The 20,446-nt window shown below is 57.1% G+C and overlaps 3 protein-coding genes across 3 annotated transcripts; 2 read left to right on the top strand and 1 right to left on the bottom strand.

Moving 5' to 3' along the window:
* Window positions 1-882: 882 nt before the first annotated feature.
* BESB_031300 (uncharacterized protein) lies at window positions 883-2,986 on the top strand (the record flags this gene model as incomplete). The annotated part of the gene is made up of 4 exons (XM_029361798.1): window positions 883-1,032; window positions 1,216-1,357; window positions 1,715-2,443; window positions 2,730-2,986. The coding sequence occupies 4 exons, from the start codon at window positions 883-885 to the stop codon at window positions 2,984-2,986; spliced, it is 1,278 nt and encodes a 425-aa protein (XP_029215265.1).
* A 2,687-nt stretch (window positions 2,987-5,673) lies between these two features.
* Window positions 5,674-15,357, top strand: BESB_031290 (uncharacterized protein; the record flags this gene model as incomplete). Its single annotated transcript, XM_029361797.1, has 10 exons — window positions 5,674-6,311; window positions 6,669-6,849; window positions 7,539-7,720; window positions 8,170-8,243; window positions 8,690-8,797; window positions 9,448-10,125; window positions 10,468-11,548; window positions 11,863-12,315; window positions 12,884-14,026; window positions 14,349-15,357. 10 exons carry the CDS (start codon window positions 5,674-5,676, stop codon window positions 15,355-15,357), a joined length of 5,547 nt encoding a protein of 1,848 aa, XP_029215264.1.
* Window positions 15,358-17,911: 2,554 nt separating this feature from the next.
* Window positions 17,912-19,338, bottom strand: BESB_031280 (Nicotinamidase; the record flags this gene model as incomplete). The annotated part of the gene is made up of 2 exons (XM_029361796.1): window positions 17,912-18,190; window positions 18,493-19,338. The coding sequence occupies 2 exons, from the start codon at window positions 19,336-19,338 to the stop codon at window positions 17,912-17,914; spliced, it is 1,125 nt and encodes a 374-aa protein (XP_029215263.1).
* Window positions 19,339-20,446: the final 1,108 nt, after the last annotated feature.

Below are 20,446 nucleotides of genomic sequence, written 5' to 3'. Positions count from 1 at the left end.
CGCACCACACAGCGGTAAAACCAATGCGGTTTGCACGCTGCTCCGTTCTGCGGAAAACGTGGACGCCTCCCAAAGTCAGATGTTGCACCGTAGATGAAAAAGAATATGGGATCATGTTTATCCAGCTTTGCGTCCCAGTCAGCGCACAGTTACCGAACCATAGCAACCCATCTGATTTCACCGTCCGTGATCGAACAGCTCAGCAGCCATAGGAACCCTATGCATTTAGGGCGGTTTTTATCCCATTTTCTCGTGAACCACGCATGATCTGACTTGTCCCGCTAGTTGTACGGGGAAATAGAACCAAGAATTACGTGCTGGCGAGTATCATGTTCCCACACTGCACCTACAGACCACTTATCCGTTAAACGAGTAGCAGGTCTGCCGCATAGGTTTGTCCCCCGCGCCGAGCGTTGCCACCGCTCAGGATGTCTCAGCTTTCTGTCAGAGTTGCTCTACTGTCGGCCGCCTGGTGTCCAAGGAAGGTGCGTTACGCCCGCATGTTGGAAAAGCGTACAACGGAGAAGCTTCCTAACTGGTCGCTCGTTTCTCGTCTTGTAGGGGCAACGCTTGCCCACTAATGTAGATAAGAAAGGAACTCCTGTGAGCAGGCGCTTAGGATGACCTCGTGCTAGAGCAACCTCAGTCTGGCGGGCTGGGGCTGCTCGTTGGGCAAGCCGCTGGCGGCGGCGCGCAAGAGGGCGGGGTTACTGGTGTTGCTCCGAATGTAGGTGATTTTTGACTTTTTATTCGCTCCTTATAGCCACGCTCCTGCGTGCATAAAATTGAGAGTAAATTATACGTCTCGGCCCTCCCTCTGATAGCAAGGTGGGCAGGTGTATTCATCCCCGCTTCCTAGTGCTGCGTCAAACTCTAGCAACCATGAAGACATCGATCACGCCTCTGCCGATTGTCGAGGATATGGTGATCTTTCCCTGCAGAAGCGGGGAACCCCGTTCACTCGAAGATGGTCCCCCGTTAGCAGATGGACAACCCCCGGTAGCCGTCACGGAAAGTGGTGCTGATACCCAGGTAAATGTGCGGCCGTTAGACGTAGCTGCTACGGCCGAGCTAAAACTTGTACTACAGTAACGTCGTGCCGCAATCTGGCTGCCAACGGATGATATGGATGTCATGATGGGTTGAAAGAGGACGGCACTCCTACCCGAGATGCTCATGAGAAGTCCGTTGGAGAGAGCCCTTCTCTTTTTTCAGGTGTTCGGAGAGGTTTGTGTTCGTTTGTTCCCGCAGGTGAAGAGTGATCGCGACAAGTGCAGGCTGCTTGCTGCGACCCTGGCATGCGTAGTCATGTCGACTCTCTGCTTCTGCTGCTTAACTGCCTACGTTATATGGAGCTGTGAGTCAGCGAGTGGAACCCCATTCTAGGATAGGGACTTTGCGGGTTGCCACTGTCTTCTGCTTACCTCAACGTAGCCAATCAATTTCCCTCGCACGCTTGCAGAAGGACCAGTGCACTCTTTGTATGTGTCATTTTTGAGGACGGACGGTGCTTCGTACGACCGAAGGCGCTGATCCCTTGCTTGGCTCAGGGTTTTGCCCAGCGTCCCGCTGGAGGCAATTCGGCCGAACGCACGCACGATGGTGACTGCTGGCCGCGCTCGCTGGTACATTTTCGCCGCTATGAAGCTTAACAGCCCGTTTATATTATCCATGCGCGCAGATATTAGTCTCTTATGATATCTGTGTGGTTCAGGTTCCTACCAATCGCCATTCCTCGGGCTGCGGCAGCATAGCACAGATGGTGACAGCCGCGTAGGTCCTTTCAGCGCCGTTCCTTTATCTCAGACAAATTCATCTCAGACTGCGTCATTTTCTGCCGGCGCTAGGGAAGTCGGAAATCTCTACCCGGGTACGGTGTTACCCTCGGACTTGGTTCCTCTTGACACCGTCCCACCCCCGTTTGTGTCGATCTGGGACATCAACGCCATACCCCTTTTTGCCGTCCAAAATATGGGGACGTTGGCGCTGAGGTGGGGCGAGGTCGGCCAGCAAAACACGACGGAAATTGTTCTGCAGGTTACGGGTATCTCGCGTTCAACAGCTAACCCAGGTTCAACCGATGGGCCTACCGATAGTACCACAACTGTCCTCTTGTCTGGCGGGTTCAGCTTCGTCGTCGGCGAAGAAACAGCTGCACTGTACGATTCAAGTGGAAATACCGTAAAGTCCATGACCAAAGTAGTTCGACCAGATTCTCCATTGCAGGGGGAGGGAGGACGAGAGCTACCCGAGGCAAGCGACAGCCCGCACCGCTATTTAGGTGTCAGACGCTTGGAGCCCAAACCGGGAGGGCTGTTTGGGATGCCCAAGCAGACAGGATTCGCGCCTGCCGTGCTTCCTAATGGACCGCCTCCCCAACCTATTGGACCCCCGGCAAGCTTTATGGATGCTTACTGCCGATATGGCTGTGGGGGCATGTCAGGTACGAAGAAAAAGATTAATGGTTCAGCCAGTGCCTTAGTTTTCTCTCCGAGAAAACAGACAAGAATTATCACTCACCTTTTCCGACTCTGGTTGTCTCGCTAGGCCTTTGTTCGTGCTGTTGGAGCATCGTGTAAAGAAGAACGACGCCATACAGTGTATGCAGTTCTCCAGCCTTTGTGAACGTTCCAACGCTCGATTCAGTTGGTTGAAAACTCACACCCCACCAGCTCCGAATGTGTGTGCATTGCATATATGGCGTCTGCTTATCCGTGCTTGCTTTACAGTGACTTTCCCTTACTACTACCGACCCTTCTTCGGCTACGGATACCCATTAGTCGGAACAGAGGCCATGTTTCCACAAGGATACGGCGGTTATGCTGCCGCGCCTCTGCTGGCATCGCAAGGAGGCGCCCCCGTCATCACAGGCGCATCTGGCCCCGTCTTGGCAGGCGGCGTGCCCGCCGCGGTTGGAGCGCCTGGCTTTGGAGCTGCAAACGTTGTCGGTGGGATTCGGCCAGTTGCCGTTGCCCTGCCTGTGTGACCGGTTGCTGGTCGGTCGTCATACATGTGTGTGTTCCAATGAGGTACCTCTACACCCGGAGCCTGTGAATAGCTTTTCGTACTTCAAACCATATTCATATCAGGCGAATCCAGAGACAGTCTGTTGCGCCACGCCCCTCCCTCTCTGGCGTCACGAACACACGTATATATATATATATATATATATATATGTCCGCGCAAAAATATGGCATGATTACGCATCCCAGGGCCACGCCTCTCCCGTCCGTGTGTTTCTGTATCGCCTCTTGGACGTGTAGTTCCTTTGTCAAAGACACTAACTATTTCAATGATACGATTGAACACAGGCAAATTAAGACACTGATCGCAGTGAACCATTTTGGAACGCTGTACTCTACCTCCCCAGCTTCCCGCTGAAGCAACAAATAAAACAACATCGATGGGAGGGATATGATTGCAGGCCAGGTGTTGATGCAGGACGAGCCATTGCATAGGGGGAGCCACAAAATCTCGTTTGCCACGATTACCCTCGTAAAAAGTGTTTCGGCTCCTGCTTTTCCCTCTTCCGATACGGGCCACGAAGAAGAAAAGGCAGTCACCACGACCAGAGGCTATTAGCTCGGGTGCAAAAAATGATATGAATACCGATGTATGGCCCATTCACATCGTAACTCATTGATGGACAGATTTAAGGTTGCTGATACCCCCCTCCCACCATGTCGATATCAATATGGCAGTACAGTATCCTCTACTACCGCAAGGGGCTAAGGTGAACCGCTGCTAAGCCGTCCAGAGAGTACACAGCCAGCTATGGAGGCGTTTTCACTAAAGACGCATACGCACAAAAAAGCCCGGTGAGGAGCCTGTTGATAGCTGCTGTTCTTAACTAATTTGGTACTATCATTTTTAGGCGTTTATATTGTAGTTCCTACAATACTGGAGATCATCAGATCAACAGTAGAACAGGAATCCATTTATTGCACCTGGAGACCTGGAGAATAACCGACCCGGAAACAATTGGTGGTACAAAACCGATTAAATTTAGGTTTCGATGGACTGTCTTTGAGGAACACACCCCCAAGCTCCCTACGATTTTCTATTTGATTGCTACTGCGTACAGAACTGATATTTCATGAAAAAACACATCATAGAAGTCAAGGGAGCCTCTGCACTCGCGGTGTGCATTGTTAAAGCGTGCGAGTAGCTCCTTCTCCGGTGCTTTATTCATTTCCGTTCTCTTTTGCTGTAAGGGATACGGACGTCTCCCGGACGACACCTTGCATTGGCTTCTGTCGAAAATTTGGGCAGCCGCATTCATTTATCGGTCGCCAGGTCTGTCTTGCGGAACCCGTGCGCGTGTCAGTTGAGAGTCATGAATGTGCTGAGCGCAGTGGCCCCGCATCCACGCGTGCAAATTCCAAAGAGAACCACCAAAAGGAGGATATCCTTGAAAGGTCGCGAGACACGTACGCCACACTTGTCTGCAGGTGCTCATGGCTGACTCTCCGGCAACGTATGCACGATGTCCATCCGCACAGACTTTTTCTGCCAACAGATATTGCCAGCAGAGGAAGACCCCTTGTCCTTCCCTGTGGTATTCGGAGTTGCAATCTATTCTAGCCTTCTCTGTTTTCTACGAGTCCCAAAATCTATTCCCAATGGCCGGTCACCGTTATCGTTAGTAGCGTGAACGCGGGATTCACGATTTTGACACCTGTGAAAGGGAAATACATGATGCTCTCAGAGGCAAGTATTCTATGCAGCGTGCGTGATGAACCATGGCACCTCCTTTAGGAGTGAGCGCACAGTTTGCAACTTTCTTTTGTGTGCTCATGCCAGCAAATACATCCCTCTGGACGCATGCCTGAGCGTGCCGTTACTATCCTTGTTGTGATAGGCGTATCAACGCATATGCGCTCTGCGAAAACTCCTGTCGACTCTCTCACTCCATTTGGTTGAAAGGAGACTCTGGAGGTTCCCTGGTAGGCTTCTCCCTCCTGGTTAGTAGACAGGTCCTGCCTCTTTGCCTTGTCACGGCCCATTTCGTCTCCTCATTTGGTATTTGCGACCCATTAAAATGGTCAACTGCGTGGGCTCTGTGAGCCCCACACCGTCAGCCTCTCGTCTACACGACGCTACGAGGAGATGGCAAACGTTGCCGCCACCGAGCCCACCGGTGGCAAGGGAAAGCTACGGCCGTCTGCGGGCTGCGTTCTGTTTCTGCTGCCTCACTCTACTTGTCCTTCGGGGCTTCTCACTCTCCTCGTTTTTCCAGACAAATTCAGCCTCTTCATCTGCTGCACTAGTCGCCGCCTTCGCGTCTGTGACACAAGGTGAGGACACACCGCCACGCCTTTGCTGGAAGAGGCAACGCAGAAGAGACAAATCTTGTGTTGCCGGGGGCAAGAGCAGAACTTTCACCGATTTTCTAAAGTCTACGCAAGAACCAAGCACCAAACACTAAGTAGAGCAGGAATCCGGGGGCTCACGACGCTGTAGCTCACAGTAGGCGGGCCGGGCGTGCTGTGAAACGCGGTGTACGAGCTCTGCAGTGAACAGTAACATTCGACGATGTAGACGCATGCAGTTTTTTCGTGTCTCTATCGTCAACGTGGATATTTGCTAGACGCCTACTCGCATGGCGCCAGCGACGTCGACGGCACGCAACCTTTCGCACGCCCCCACGATGGTGTGAAACAGACCTCTGGCATGGAGACCGGCAGCAGCACTGCGGGAGACGATGCCGGCAACCCTTCGTCCCTCTCTCACCGCACAAAATCCTCCGCCGAAGAAGCTGAGGCTTCTGCTTTCCTTTCGACGCCTGAGGCTGAGGCGAGCATGCAACCGGTCCACCGTGGAGGCGACACACAAGTTGACGACACACTGATGGCAGCCGCGGACGCTAGTTCTCCGGAAGCCACGGAGAAGCTGGCGGGTAGCACAACAGCGAAGGGCCCATCATCAACACCGATATCCTCAGATGCGCCTCTCAGAACCGACCGAGCCACGAGCCACGTGCAGAATCTAGACCAGTCCACAACCTCCGGCGTCCGTCAGGAGCGAAAAAACACTACAGCTAATGCGGTGACCGGCAGCTCGTCTGATGGGCCTCGGAGCCCGAGTGACTCCACCGCCGCACCACTGCGGCAGTCGCCTGGTCGACAAGACGCGGGGACGACAGCGACCGATTCGTTTGAGAAAGACATCTTCAGCGGTGAAGCGGAATCGCAAGAGACGTCTCATAGTGATAACGGCAACCCGCTCATTGTAGTCGATAAAGACTTCGTGTGCAAATATCCACGGGGAGATTGCGACGGTTCACCGTCTGACTACTGGTATATGACAAGGTACGTATTGCTGCGCTACCGTCTCACGAGAGCGAGCCACACGCTTAAGTGTCGTCTGTATCGCGTTGCTACTTTCGAAAGAGGACACCACGGCTGACGACATGTCAAGCAGCGCCCGACTCACGTCCTCACTTCTCCATGGGGCTGTGAGTGACAGCACAGTTCTCTCTGCTGTACGAGACAATGATGTCGTGTAGCGCCGAGGGGAAGCGGTGATTGCCGTGCTTTCTTTGCAGTTGTCGAGAAGCTGCACGTCGCAGCCCGCGTCGCGAGTGCATCTTTGTCAGAGATTTGAGCTGGGAACCTAAGAAGAGGCTATCCTTGCACATGTTTTTCCCTGTGCCTCTCTTCTTCCAGCGGCCTTCTGTCCGCATGTCGGCAGGTCGTCCCTCTCGGCCGCTACCGTTGGCTCCTTGTCCTCGATTTAGTTTGCGCGAAGCGTATGTTGCCGCACCTTCATATTCCTCCAGCTTCTGTTCGCCGGTCAGTATTCCAAAGAGAGGGGGGAGACTCAGGTGACGAAGGCGGGGCTGAACCAGTAGGGACTGTCCCTCGAGACAGCGAAGCAAAGCGATCTGCAGACAGGCTCCCCGCCAGTGGAGCGGAGCCACTCAATCGAGGGGAGGAAGCCGAGCGCCACGGACCGTCGCTCCCCCCTCTGCCGCCTCTTGAAGAACTTCTAGATGATTGCACGGAGACCGACACGCTGCAACAAGGAACGGAACACCACAGCGAGGGCTCGAGCGGAAAAGAGGCAAGGCCGACCTCGACTAGTGGCGAAACAAGCGCAACCGAAGGGACAAATGGGGAAAGTCAGTCTCAGCGAGAGAGTTGAATTCACGAAACGAAGGCACTTTGGTGATTTTGGCCAGGATCTCACTCTATTCGGCTCTGGTTGTGCGGGAATCTATACAGATCGTGCTGGTCGCAGCTCAGCAGCGCAGCAGATCGCTAAGTATATATATATATATATATATATATAACGTGCTTGGACATAAATGACCGAGGCAGCTTTACCACAAAGGAACGATTGCACGGTTGCGTGCAATGTGGCATTCTTGACCTCATATATATATATATGCATGTGTGTGCTTGTAATTACGCATTTCGGGGTGCTTCTGGTTGCGGTTGCCCTTTTCCGCAACACAGCTTGTTTGTCAATTGCCTGCTCTGCCCCGTGCTGCTTCGCTTGAAATTCCAGAAAAGCGTGCTTGGCTCGCTCCGCAGTTCTCTCTTTTTCCCGAGGCGGACTGTGACCACAAGGGCCTCGTCGACGTGCGGTGCGCTGTCCAGTGCGGGTGGCGCCCTCCGAGGTCGCTCCAGAGAGACGCTGACGAGGCGAACAGCCACGCAGAAAGCACGCCGGAGCATGCGGAAGCCGACACGAGCCCTCCACGGAAGATCCTGAGGTAGACACAGTGCGCTGTCAGCCGCAACCTACGCTGTGGGCATCCCCAAGGACCTGCGTGGGCGTTTCTGTATGCCTATCGTAATGTGCGGTTGCGTATTAGTGCAGCTTGGCCGTGTTTGCCAGTAGACCCTCGCCTTCTCTGTAGCTAGTTACGATCCGATAAGTGGATGCCACTCCGATGCCGCCGGGGGCTTGTCGTCGTGTTTCCATACGCGTGTGACTCTAGGGATGCATCGACATGTACTGGGAGGCGACGTGGTTGCGCGAACGCTTGCTGTGACTGCATTCGCAGTTGTCTACTCGGAGAAAAGACGTTCGATGTCGTGCCTCGGAGTCTTCGCGTTCTATCCTCATCCATCTGCAGTTATCGAGGGAGTATTTGCGCGATAAGGCGCAGCATGACCGGGCATTTTGTGGAGTGTGCGCCATTGCTTGACGTGGCTTTAGGTGCCTCTTCCAGTACGACAAGGAAGGCCTCTGGGGGATGCGGCAGGAGCATGTTGGGTCGTGCTTCGTCATCGGTGAGTACCCCGAGTTTTCGAGATTGATCGTCCCCTATCTGAGTGTGCGCGGCTGGCGTCGACGCATATGCATGGATACATGCTGGGGAACTCCACACATATAGACAAAATGCCAGCAGCGCGCGCACCCTATACCCCCAACTTTCTTCAAGAAAGTACTTCTCGGCTGTTGCCGAATACTAGCTCGTTACGTTCTGGGGGCTCGTTTCAGTGACTGGGAGAGTAGGATGCCCGTCGCGTTTAGAGTTTAAGACTCTCTTCCCCCTAGGCTAGCGGCAGTGACGCAGCTCTGCCGTTCGGCCCCTGCAGGAGTCCGCCATTTTTCTTCAAACCGCAATTGATGCTGCAGTCACGCGTGCCGTCTCCTGCGCTCGTCTGCCTCCAGAAATCGAGCTCTAGGTTTGCATGCTTGCTCCCTGACCTGCCTGAGCGGCTTCTGCGTGCAGACGGCGGGTGCGAATCTCCCTTCGAGGAGCGCCACCGAATTTTCTGCACTGGATGGCGCGGGCAGGGCGCTGGCTTCGACTCCAGGGATCCTCCGCTTCCGCAAAGCAGTGAGTGCAGCGGAATGGGAGCGGAATCACCAGCGCTGTAGCCCACATGCAGATGGGCGCCTCTTGGTGCAGAAAAAACAAGACGCCTGAAAGCGGGCTCGTAGGCAAACGCAGATGCAGGAAGCCGACCGATAAAGCCAAAGTCCTGAAGCTAATGCGCGTATACGTTCACCGTACTCCCCGGGATAGATATATATATATATATCGACGGAATTTACGGAGTTGAGCTGCGGGTATCAACTTTCTTTTCAGTACGAGTGGATTTAGCGCTCAACAAAGGCAACGTGCATTTGAGAAGCTAGTCCCTGGCCGCCGTCTGCGCTGTGGAGTCCTCTGACGGTTGACAAGAGCGGGGCCTGGTTTGTCCGGCGGTCTCTGCGGCCTAAAATCCACAAACGTGTAGGTGCATACGCACGGGTCCGCGCATGCGCACTCGGCCTACGCGTGAATCCCTCTGTGTCGCTGATTCATACATCTTTGCAACCAAGTGATCACGCTGCGGGGGAGGCGGTACGCGCGCCGCGTCCTTCGGGCCCCCGTTTCGGAGGAGCGAGTGGCCTCTACTAGGTCACACCAGGAGAGTTTCTGCCTCTCAGCCACATGCGTTGTGCGATCCTTCTCTGTGACCCCCCCTGTCCTTCTCTTGTCAGCGGATTCCGTCAATCTGTGTATGGAGGACGACTGTCGCGACTGCAGCGCGTTCCTCCACCCAGAGACAGGTCTGGTCACCCGTGGGTGCCCAAACGCCTCATGGCAGGCCGAGGGCGGGGCGTACGGACCGGCATGCTACGCCAGCGTTTCGACGACCTCCCCTCGGCGCGCGGTTGGCTTCCGCCCGACAGCCTCTGAGTACTCCCTGCACTCGACAGAAGACCTGGCGCTCATGAATTTCGATGAGCACGCACTTCCAGAGGCTGCTCATGCTGACTCAAGGGTCCAGCGATCCGGCAAACCGAAAGAGAAGGAGGAAACAGGGACAGAATTCCGAGAGCCGCAGCGGGGAACTGAGGGGCAAGATAGCCGCACACCCGCTGGAAACACGCAAGAAGCGGGAAGAAGAAATCCCGAAGGCGGAAAAAGCAACGAGGTAGCCGCACTCAAGCGAGGCAGCTCAAAGAGGGAAGAAAAGACGGAGGAAGCTTCGATGGAGAAAGAGGAGGGCAGCTCGCCGTCCGCGGGCCTGCGGCGCGCGAGGTCGCTGCAAGGCCGCGGGATTGGAGAAGCCCACGGAGCAATGACTGCTGAGAATAGAACGACAGCCAGAGACAGGACTCTGCACGGAGTCTGTTTTTCGTACAGCAACTCGGTGCTGCCTCAGCTGAGCATTTGTAGGTGACGACATAGCAGCGAGTGCTAGAGGTCGCCTGCGGAGTCACGGCGGCAATGCTAGTGCACATTAATTATAAGTTGCGTTGCTGGAATACAAACATATTCACAGATCACGACTGTTTGCGCCGCGGGTCTCAGCAGCTGCGGCGGCTCGCGTCCGGCTTAATTCTGCATGAGGGGCTCCAACTGAATCAGAGCAGACACACGACGCATAATCTCCCTGCAACTGCCCTTTTTTATGTAGGCGCATCTGGCGCACACGGGGGGAGTTGTTGAGGGCTGATTTTTGCTGTTCACTCTCCCCCTGTAAAACCAGAAATTCGTTTTCCGTTGTGGCGCAGATTCCGCCGATGAAGACTGCTACGGCGAGTGGAGCGACTGGTCGCCATGCATTCCTTTCCATCCTCTTCTGCAACTGCACCACAGGCAGCAGCGAAGCCGCCCGGTCTCTCCGCATTCTCCAAGCATGCAGAGCCACGAGGAACCGCCTGCGCAGCGTCCACGCTCCAATCCCTCTCCGCATGCCCAAAGTGTTTCTCAGGTCGCTTCACCCCTTTCCACGGGTGTCTCAGTTCATACAGCTTCCTCCGCTGAGGATGGTACCCCTGGCGGGCGTTCTCAGGTGAAGGATTCTGATCCTGCGGAAACTCGCTTGAATCCCGAGGCATCGCCGGATAGGCGACTCAGTCAGGCCTTTTTTCTGCCTCAGGCTCTGTTTCCCCTCCCGTTTGCTGGCGGCCTCGAGACCTCTCCTGCAGCGGACGGCGGAGAGAGGAGATTCCACAGTCCGATGTTTCCTCCGCTTCCGGGCCAGTTCACCGCTTCTCCTCAGCTCGGCGTTCCTGTCCCCAGGCCTCGAGATAAGTGGGAAGTGCCCTCCTACGACGACGGATCGCCAGCAGCGAACTGCTACAAGACCCGCGTTTTCCAAGTGTATATACAGAAGCACGGCCGCGGTCGCGACTGTAAAGAAAAGGAAGGGAGCATTCACTTCGCAACTTGCGAAGAAAGTGAGGGGTGCGTAGACGCCCTCGAGGCAGCCGGCAGCCAGTTCCACTCGCTGCTTGATTTCTTCTTGCAGCAGAGGGAAGCCGCCATTCAAGAGCAAAAGACGCTTCACAACGAGGAGGATGCGACGAAAAGGCACAGACAAGCGACTTCCTCAGGGACGCAGGAGGGAAATGACAAAGATGAGGCTCGGGACCTTGTCTCGGAGTGGGGTGACGCGGACACACACGAGGGAGGCCTCCCGACCGGCGCGGACGCCTCAGGGAAAACTGGCGGCAGCGCGAATTCCGCACACGCCGAATCTTCCTCTCAAGGTGAAGAGGAGAAACGGGGTGAACGCCTCCTCAGTCCAGGTGTTTGCCCAGGGCGATGGAGTGCGTGGAGCGATTGTGAGGCTGACTGCTACTCAAGAAGGTAACAGCGAGAAGGTGCCCAAATTGGGTTTCATCTCTGTGTCGCGGTGTTTCGTGCGTGGGATCGACATAACAAATACGTGTTTTTCCACTCTAAAAGTCTTCGAAAGAGCGTCAGCATTCTCTCCTGTGCGCAGCGGCGCTCACATCTGAATGGCGAAAATCGCCTCCTTCAGTTCGTTCTTGTGTTTCTAGTGAGCATGTCTTGAAGGCGTAGCCGAAAAGTGAGCAGCGCATCGGCGGCTTCGGGCCCCAATGCCTTCCGGAGTGCCCTCGCACCTTTTCGCCTTTTCTCTCTCACGCCTCTCGCTACAGGTTCTTCAGCCTTCTCCTTTCTTCCAGCTCTCGCGAGTGTGCTCGCGCGGCGGCAGCCATGGAGATGACGCAGTGCAGAGAGGGTCCTCCGTTCTGCAGGTCCGCCTCTGTCTGGGCTGGCGGGGTCGACGGCCCTAGCCAGCGAGGGCGGCGCGACGCCGAGCGGGCGTCCCCGGGGTCACGCGACGCGTCTGCAGACGACGGAGTGAGAGACGAGGCATCGAGCAAAGTCTCAAGCGAGGCAGATGGCGCGCAGAAAACGCCAAGCGACGCGGCAGCGAGTCCTGTCGCCTCCCGCCAGTGGCTGCAAATCTTCCTCAGGCCGGACGGGACCATGGGGGCGTTTGACGAGGAGGGCAACCGCGCCCCTCTGCTGATGGTATCCCCGGACTACAAGGGCCGGTGCGGCATCGCAGTCGGCGAGTGGAGCCTGTGTGACGGCCTCTGCCGAAGGTGAGGCATGCTCTGGAGTGTATGGGAGAGAAAACTTGAGGGGGGAACACCGCAAAGCTTTGCCTAACTCAGCGAACCGCGAATTCGGCAGGGCGTCGTGCGTTTCGCAGTCGGTTTGCCTGGCCGCCAGCGAGCTCGCAAGTCCCCGACGGTCTCGTGGGACGTGCAGCCGCGGTGGGGCGACCCGGGCGGGAGTGGAGATCAAGCATGTGTGCTGGATCCCGTCGGCAGCGGCGGCGGACGTCACAACTCGCAACTTCAGATAGCCTGTCGCAGCAGTTAGATCCGTAGCGCATGCAGATCTCTCCACAGCAAAGGAACAGGCTAGCTTGAGAAACGGGGCCCCGCGACACCCCAAAACCACGGCACCATGGCCCTGAGACTGTGGAGGGCTGGCCGCGGCGAGCGCACACAGGTGAGGAGAGAGTTGCTGTCGCTAGGTAGAGTCGTAGCGTGAATGTTACTCCGCAGTGACATTTACACTTCACTGCGTTCACGAAGGCCGTCAGTTAGGAGAGGACGCACGCTTGTGGAATTTCCTTGGTTTGCCTCTGTCTCCCGCATGCAGGTTTCGTTTTTTCTCTCTGCATTCTCTGCGCCCCGGAGACGGCGAGGCGGACCGGGCCTGCGCCGGCCGAGTTCCCCTGATGAGAGAGCGTGCGCTGTGTGGGACGCCGTCGCACTTTTCTCCAGAGGACCTTCTCGTGGCTGCAGCAGAGACTACCCACCCGCAGCCTGCCTCAGGCCAGCAGGGGCGCTGTGTCGACCCGCTCGTGATTGTTGCGGACCTGCGCGTGTCTGTACTCCTCACCACCCCCAGCGTGAGTGTAGCGGAGATTCTCTCGGGCGGCGCAGCCACGGGACGCGAGGACAACGAGGAGAATATCGCAGGGCAGACGGAGAATTTCGGAGGCCTCAATGGGGCCCTATTCAACCTCAGCGTGATCCGAATGCTGGCAAAGGCCCTTCACCTGTCACCGGCAGACCTGATTATTGAGCAGCTGAGCGCCACAGAGGAGGGAGAGGAACAAGCCAGTTCAGCGGCGCCGAACGTGGAGAAGACTGTAGACTCTTATCCTTTTGCGTTTGCGCCAGATCTGATGGTGGCGGGGAGTCGGGAAAGACGGAAGGCCATTGGAGTCGTGGCCGCAGAGTTCCCTCACGCAGAGATTGCAGATAGCCCCGGGCTGCGCCCCGATGCAAACGCCAGCACCCCCAACGCCTCTGGCGCACGGGTCTCAACAGATCGACTCCCTGGAAAGAGTCTACATCTTTCCAGTCTTGGTGATGCAGGCCGGATGTATGAGGGGCTAGAACAGCACTCTGAAACACGAGAAGCACGCGGAGAAGAAAGAACTGCAGCTCGTCAGTCTGTCGGTTCCCTGCGGCAGTTGGATGCCGCACGCGGCACCACCGCAGTCTCGTCACCGGGGGGTGTCAAGAGCCAGGCAGAACAAACTGCGTCGCGCCCCGAAGAACGCGATCTCGTGTTTCGACTGAGAATTCTGACGCCGGTTTTCACGCAGTACATGAAGGCGCTTGGGCTCGACAAGAGGGGAAAGAAACTAAAACTGACAGAGACGTCGGTGTCCTTGTCTGGAGGCGACGGATCCACACTGCAACACAAAAGGGAGACACCAAGCAGAGACAGCCAGAGACGTGCTGCCAGCATAATGGACGACCTGGAGGCCCTTCAGGGTACAGTTTTCAAGTACGTTCTCCTTCCATTTAATGTCAATGTACGCCATAGAGATTGATGGATATACGCCACAAAAGAAAATAACAAACCTGATCATATATCGATGCACATAGTTGCTTAAGAATCAGGCTGTATATGCGTATGCATATATGCGACTGTATGTATGTATGTATGTATGTATGTATGTATGTATGTATGTAGGTATATATATATATATATATACGCATAGAATGAAATGTGGGTAGACCGGAGCCCATGTTCCGTTTCCTTTTCGTGAATGGCAGCGTGTGTGCTGCGTTTTCCGTTGATTGTCGTCCGGTCTTCCTGGTCGCAGGCTTCCGAGCCCGCTTGATGCGTACGTCGAAGTCCAGCGTGTGCGCGACAGAACGAGCAGCGCGAAGGCCTCGGGGAGGGAAGCGCATCCCGCTGTGTCTCCGAGCGCGTTTCCTGCTGCGCTGGCCTTTCTTGGGCTCCAGGGCATTCGGCCCCGCCCAAGTCCCCCGGGGTCGTGGGGGGTTCCTGCGGGCGGGCTCGTGGTGTTCGCCGACCCACTCTTCGAGTTAGGCCCGCTCGCGGTGTACGCCGTGGTGTTTCTGGTGGCCTGCGGCTTCGTGTTGGCTTTTTTCGCCATCTGCGCATGCACGCGGGAGCACTGGCGAGCCAAGCTCGATCGAGCGGGGCGCGCAGCAACCGCTGAGATGCAGCGCTGCTCGCTCCGCAGGCGGCAGCCTGTTCCTCAGCCGCCGGCTTTCGGCAGCGGCGGCCGAAGCGGCGGGAAAGCGACGCACAGCGGAGGGAAGCGAACTCCGCCCCCAGAGTACGTCTGGTGCAATTCGGTCTACAATGAGCAGAACGAGTGGGAAGCGGGGGTCCGTGAGGGGGCGCCTGAGCAGCTGCCGGTCCTCCTCTCGGGGGGGGGAGACTCCCTCGGGCCGACTCTGATGGGGAAACCTGCGCTGCCCACCGCAGATAGAAAGGCCGACAGGGGGTCCGCCGGAAGGCCCGCTGTTTCCGTCCCAAACGCAGGGCCTATGCCTTCTCCCCCGCAGGGGGAGAGACACCCAGGTCTCCTTTTCCCGTCGGGGTCGCAAGAAGCCGCGACGACCCGCGGCGGCTGGTCCCTTGTTCACACTGGAAGGGAGACTGAGAGACCAGGCACACTGGATCCTGAGGCGCGTCAGTCGACCTGTCTCCGCTCGCAGGGACGCAGCCAGCCGCTGTCGGCTTTCTTCAGCAGGCTGAGGAACTTCCAGGCCGACTCCACCAGGGAAGCTGCTTACGAAAGGCATTCTGATGTCGGCGGCCAAGGCGCAGGGGATTCTCGCCTTCCGGAGGAGACGTAGTCTCTCGAGCGAGGATTCCGCGCTGAGCAATCCCACGCCGCCCCCTGTGGTACGGGGGCTGAACATGTTATGGAGGACGAAGACTCGTGGTCTCGCGTGTAGTGCGAGGAGATTTCGGACACCTGTGCGCCTTCACTCCCCATAATTTTGAGGCACCCCGAAATGCGGGATCAGAGGGATTAGCATGCGTTGTGGGGAGGAAACGTCCGTAGACGAAAGAGTTCTAAGGGGTATGCTTTCGCACGCAGGAGCTGCTAGCCCTGTACAAGATCATATGTGGAACACCGTGCCTAAGAGAAAACGAGCGGAAATTACCGCTGATGTCTGAACAACACACACGTTTTTCGTAAGGCGCAAATCTTTTCTCCTCACCAGGACATTTGCGCACATGCATGTACGTATCTAATTGCGCGTGTATTTTGTTTGTGGCTGCATACACACTCCGCACGCGCATGCCGATCCCTGAATATGAGTCTAATACTTGCCGGCCTCCAGGTAGAGCCGTGCCCTACGCGGGTGTGGCGAGGTGGTACGGGGGGATTCCGGTGCAGTTCTCTTTTTCCGTTGTAAGTCTTCAAAGGTGCTTCCTTTGCACTCTCTCCTCACCCCTGAATCTCAATGCCTAATCATTCGCCTCTGTACCGGCCCCCAGAGGCTCCTCCAGTTCTGGTCGGGACGCCCGAGCGGAGACGACGCCACGTAGAGCATCGAGAAATCAGTTTGAGGCAAGCTGTGTTTCTGAGTAGTGGAATCCGCATGACGACTACGCGAGACAACGCAGGCTAAGGTACACGACGGATGTATCTATACACGTGTTGTACCCCCTGGAAATAGATAGATAGATATAGAGAGATGTGTCTAAATAGGCTTCAGCTATCCGCAAGCTGTCAACTTTGACCTGTGGGTGGCGGATGAGATACAGCAGAGGCATGTTGTTTGCATTAGATTTACAGATCCACACGTCAGCTCGACGACGTACAACGCGCTGCCGGGCAGTTGTGTGGGCGCTGGAGCCGAGCTCCCGCTAGGCAGAAAGAAGCTGTGAGGTCCAGGAAGTTTTTTCAGATCCTAGCGCTTGCACATATTTGAACAACAACGGAGAACGACTGCGGGGCGGTGGGGGGGCGTAGCGGTTTAGCAAACCGAACGCCGCAGATCTCGATAGCGACGATACACAAGCGCTGCAACGGGGAGCGGAACCGCCTCTCCTTTGGAGAGAATCGGATACAAGGAGACTCCACAAACCCTTCCCTCTTCTTCCACCTGCATTTCAGAAACAGAAACTCGCTTCAAATTACCTCTGGAGAGAGGGATGGATATGCACCGCCTCGAACACGGATTCAGGGAAAACTGTGTGTTGGGGATCGCTCCTGCCAGACTCGCCGGCACTCTCCCACCCGACATAACAAAGCTCGACTCCGCGGGGACTTCTTTTTTCACCTGCCTTGTTGTCCTTGGGTCCCCTCCCTCCATCCTCTCCTCCAACGCCAGCCTGTAAGCGCTTAGGGTCCTCTCTGCATTGACTCTTCGACTCGACAGTTCGGCGTCATGATGTCAGATGAAAAAACCGAGTCATTCCCGACAAACTGTCCCTCTAGCTTCCCTCGCTGTCGCTGTGCGCTTTCTTGACGCCGAGGAAAGAAAGTGACTATACAAGCATCACTCGGGGCTTGGCGCACACTCAAGCGAAAGTTTCATAGTATTCACCTGCACTACCGCGATTCTGAGCTGCGCACAGAAGTACGCAGAGGGAGGTCACTGGCGTCGACACTCGCCTCGCCCTCGGAGAGGGGACTCGCGAACTTCCTCTGAAGGAGGCGTCTATGCGTCCTTCTGTAACGCGTGCCCCCTCCTCCTCGGGCACGCCAGAAACACATGTCTGAAAGCGGAGGCATCCCGCCACCGCAAATAACAACCGTGAGTTTTTTATCAGAGATCAAAAATGGGACCCCGATATTTCAAATGCGAAACTCTCGTCTTGGCACCAGCCAGGCGCGTGTCCTTTCGTACATCGCGTTCTGTGTGTCCCCCTCTCTCTCTTGCTCTCTCTCTCCTCTCGCCGTCTATCTGCAGTCCACAAGGCCACCTCGCGACCTCGTTCGCTCTCTCCACTGTCTCTGCCTTCCAGGCTCCCGTTCGGCGCGTGCTTTCCAGGCGTTACCTCGAGTCTCCTAGAGCAGTCTTTGCCTTCGTCGTCCTCGTCTGGAGCCAAATTCTTACATCGCTGATGCGCAGTTCTCCTCCCTGCTCTAGCCTTGAACGCGCCGAATCTGCGGGCGTTACGGTCTCCGCGCGCCCGGCAGCTCAAGTCTCCCGCGAGCTCACGCGCGGACTCACGCCACCCGAGCCCGGCGTTTGACGGCCCTCTTCCAAATCCTTCCATCCAAAAATACAGTCTAATCATGACAAGCTTCTTACGCCGCCCGCCTCCGGCGCGTGCGAAGCAGGCGCCGAAGGCTCGCCGCAGCTCTTTCCGCAACTCGGCTTCGCCGCTTTGCGTTATTCGATTCAGCCGTGACCTGGGTGGTGGAGTTGGAGCCCGCACTGCTGCGGCTTATCCGAGCATCTCTTTGGCAGTCATTACATGGATGCCTTTGCTTCGCATCACTTCGCAGACACTCGGCGTCGCTTCCTCCACAACAGATTTGGAGCAGTCCAGCAGCACGCAGACCGTGCGAACCCCGGGGACCTTCACCGCAGCAATCGCCGTGGCGCTTACGCAGTAGTCGGTGCATAGGCCCACGACGCACACCGTCTCGACTTTCCACTCTTGGAGCCACGACGCCAGCTGGGTTCTGTCTTGGCCGTCGCCGAAGCACGAGTAGTTCTCGACCTGAAGAAAAAAAAGCGCCGCAAAGACTCCATCGCAGTGAGAGCCATGCACTTCACGTCGGCAGTCCCGGGGGCCATGCTCGTGCTGCGTTGTGACCGCGGAAAGTCGGCGCGTTGAAAAGAGTGCCTGCGAACGACTGCGTAGTCGTAAACCCTCTCCGCGCACGGACGAACGAGAAAACCAAAGGAGGCCCCCCCCCCCCCTCCCCCGTCCCAAGCACTGCGTCAACCCAGCCTCTCCCTCACGGTCCCCTTTTTTCTCGTTTTCCCACCAGACACGCCAGCTAGACTCGGTCAACAAACCTCGCGGTTGGTGGCTTTGAACAGCGTGATGTCGCTGGGCAGCGTCAGCAGCTCCTCGTGGAGCTCCGCCCCCGGCGTGCCTTGCACGCAGTGGACCGGCCAGAGATCGAGGACGATGCCCGTTCGCCGGCGACGAATTTGATTCGGCTCCAGGGAAGCGAGTGCGGTCTTTGACTTCTCTCGCGCGGCTGCGAAGTGTTCCGTCGCGTCCGGAGAACCCTTCTGTCCCCCGTCGTGGCGGCCGGAGGGCCCAGCCTCGCCCGCCGCCTCCGTGTCGTCGCCGCAGACGCAGGCTTCGCGATTGCAGTCGCTGCCGTGGTTCTTCGCGAAGGATAAATGGTTCGGCGGGTGCCAGTCGCGACTAACGACTACGTAGTTGAACAGCTCGTCCCCAATGTCGGAGGCCTTCAAGCTGCTGGGAAGCTGCTCAAACGGAACGCCTGAGAGCGCGTGTCCCGTGCCCGGGCTGCGCCAGCAACGCAGCCTGTTGATGTTGTGCACCATCTCGGTTCGGCCGTCGCCCCCGAGGGAGCCGCCCTCGCAGAAGTCTCGCTGCACGTCCGTGACAATCAGACACGACACCGTGGACTGCAGCGCCTCCCGCAGCGCGCGCGGCGAGGCGGCGGCAGTCTCTGCACCCGTCTGCCTCTGCGCCGCCTCCCGAGCGGCGTTCCCATCGAGCGCCTGAACCTTCGAGTCGCCGACGCAGGCCGCAGCGAACTGTGAAGCGGCCGCAGACGCCTCCTTCAACGGAGTGGACTCGAGCCCCTCCCGCGCCGAGGCTCGCTCGTCGCCGTTCAAGTCAGCGGGCGCCACCGGCTGCGACAGCGGCCTTGGTTCCCCCATCGCGAGACGGGCGGGAAAACGACTGAGGTGAGCGGAGCTTCGCACGTGAAAGCGAAATCGCCTCGAAGCCGGTCTGGAGGCGAGACACGGACTTCGCCCCACGCGCGAAGACGTCCCCTAAAAATTTCCGGCTGCCGATCCCGCTGACCGGAGATGCTGCAGAAGGCCAGTTGCCGCAGCGGCGTCCCTCTTGTGTCCAGCGCTGCAAATCCGTGCGATGCGTCCTCGTGTAGTCCGCCGCTGGAGGTGAAAGTGTTCCTCCGCGGGCAACCAGTGGAAAGGGATATCCAGGAGGTCTCCCAGAAACGAAGGCCGGAGGGAGGCAAAGGGGTCCTCCTGTCGCCGCGCGCGTAGTCACTCAGCGCAGTGCAAACGGACCGAAGGGTTCAGGGTTGGGACACCTGCTCGCCGGCGCCACGCCTCCCCGCTGCCGCGGAAGAAGATCTCTTCTTCGCCGTGTAGCAGCCGCGCTTGGCTCTGACGGCGCTGCTCGGGTCAGAGTGGGGAGGAGTAGGCGTTGGGCAGGAAGCACGCCCAGGCACTGGCCTTCTCCACGCTCCGGTCAGAGTCTCCGTCAGACCCACGTGAGTAGGAGCAGCGAGTGTCAGCCGCTCAGACTGAGGGAGGGCCGCTTCGTGTTCGACCAGAGTCTCGGAGGCAGTGGAGGCAGGGAGGCCCGTGCGCAACAAATCGAGTCCAGATGACAGGAGGGCAGGAAGTCACACCGCAAAAATACACGCACCTGGTAAGCACGCCAAAACAGATTCGACTAAGTGGAGGCCAGCGTCGCTCTCACGCGAATGGAGCGGGAGGACCCCAGTCCGGGCAAGAAATAATCCTCCCGCCTGGTTAACACATGCGGCCCTGACCAGTGCGCGACCCCCAAAACATGGGTCACAAAACCTAGCGAGATTCCACTTGCTTCCTTCTGATCAGTTTCCGCTTCTACCATTTCCTCTCCCGCACGCACTCTGTTTAGTGTTGCCTCGGGCAAGCGAGTATGACAGTGGCTGCAGAGATTTGCACGATGATGGGGACGACAGAGAGTTGCTACAGTCGGGTCTTGGTAGTCTATAAAATAGCGAGGTGGCGGACGTGTGAAACGCCT

The sequence above is a fragment of the Besnoitia besnoiti genome, chromosome XIII (assembly GCF_002563875.1).
Source record: "Besnoitia besnoiti strain Bb-Ger1 chromosome XIII, whole genome shotgun sequence".
Taxonomy (NCBI): Eukaryota; Apicomplexa; class Conoidasida; order Eucoccidiorida; family Sarcocystidae; genus Besnoitia; species Besnoitia besnoiti.
The sequence above is the reverse complement of the archived record's forward strand: the minus strand, read 5'-3'. Positions and strand labels throughout refer to the sequence as shown.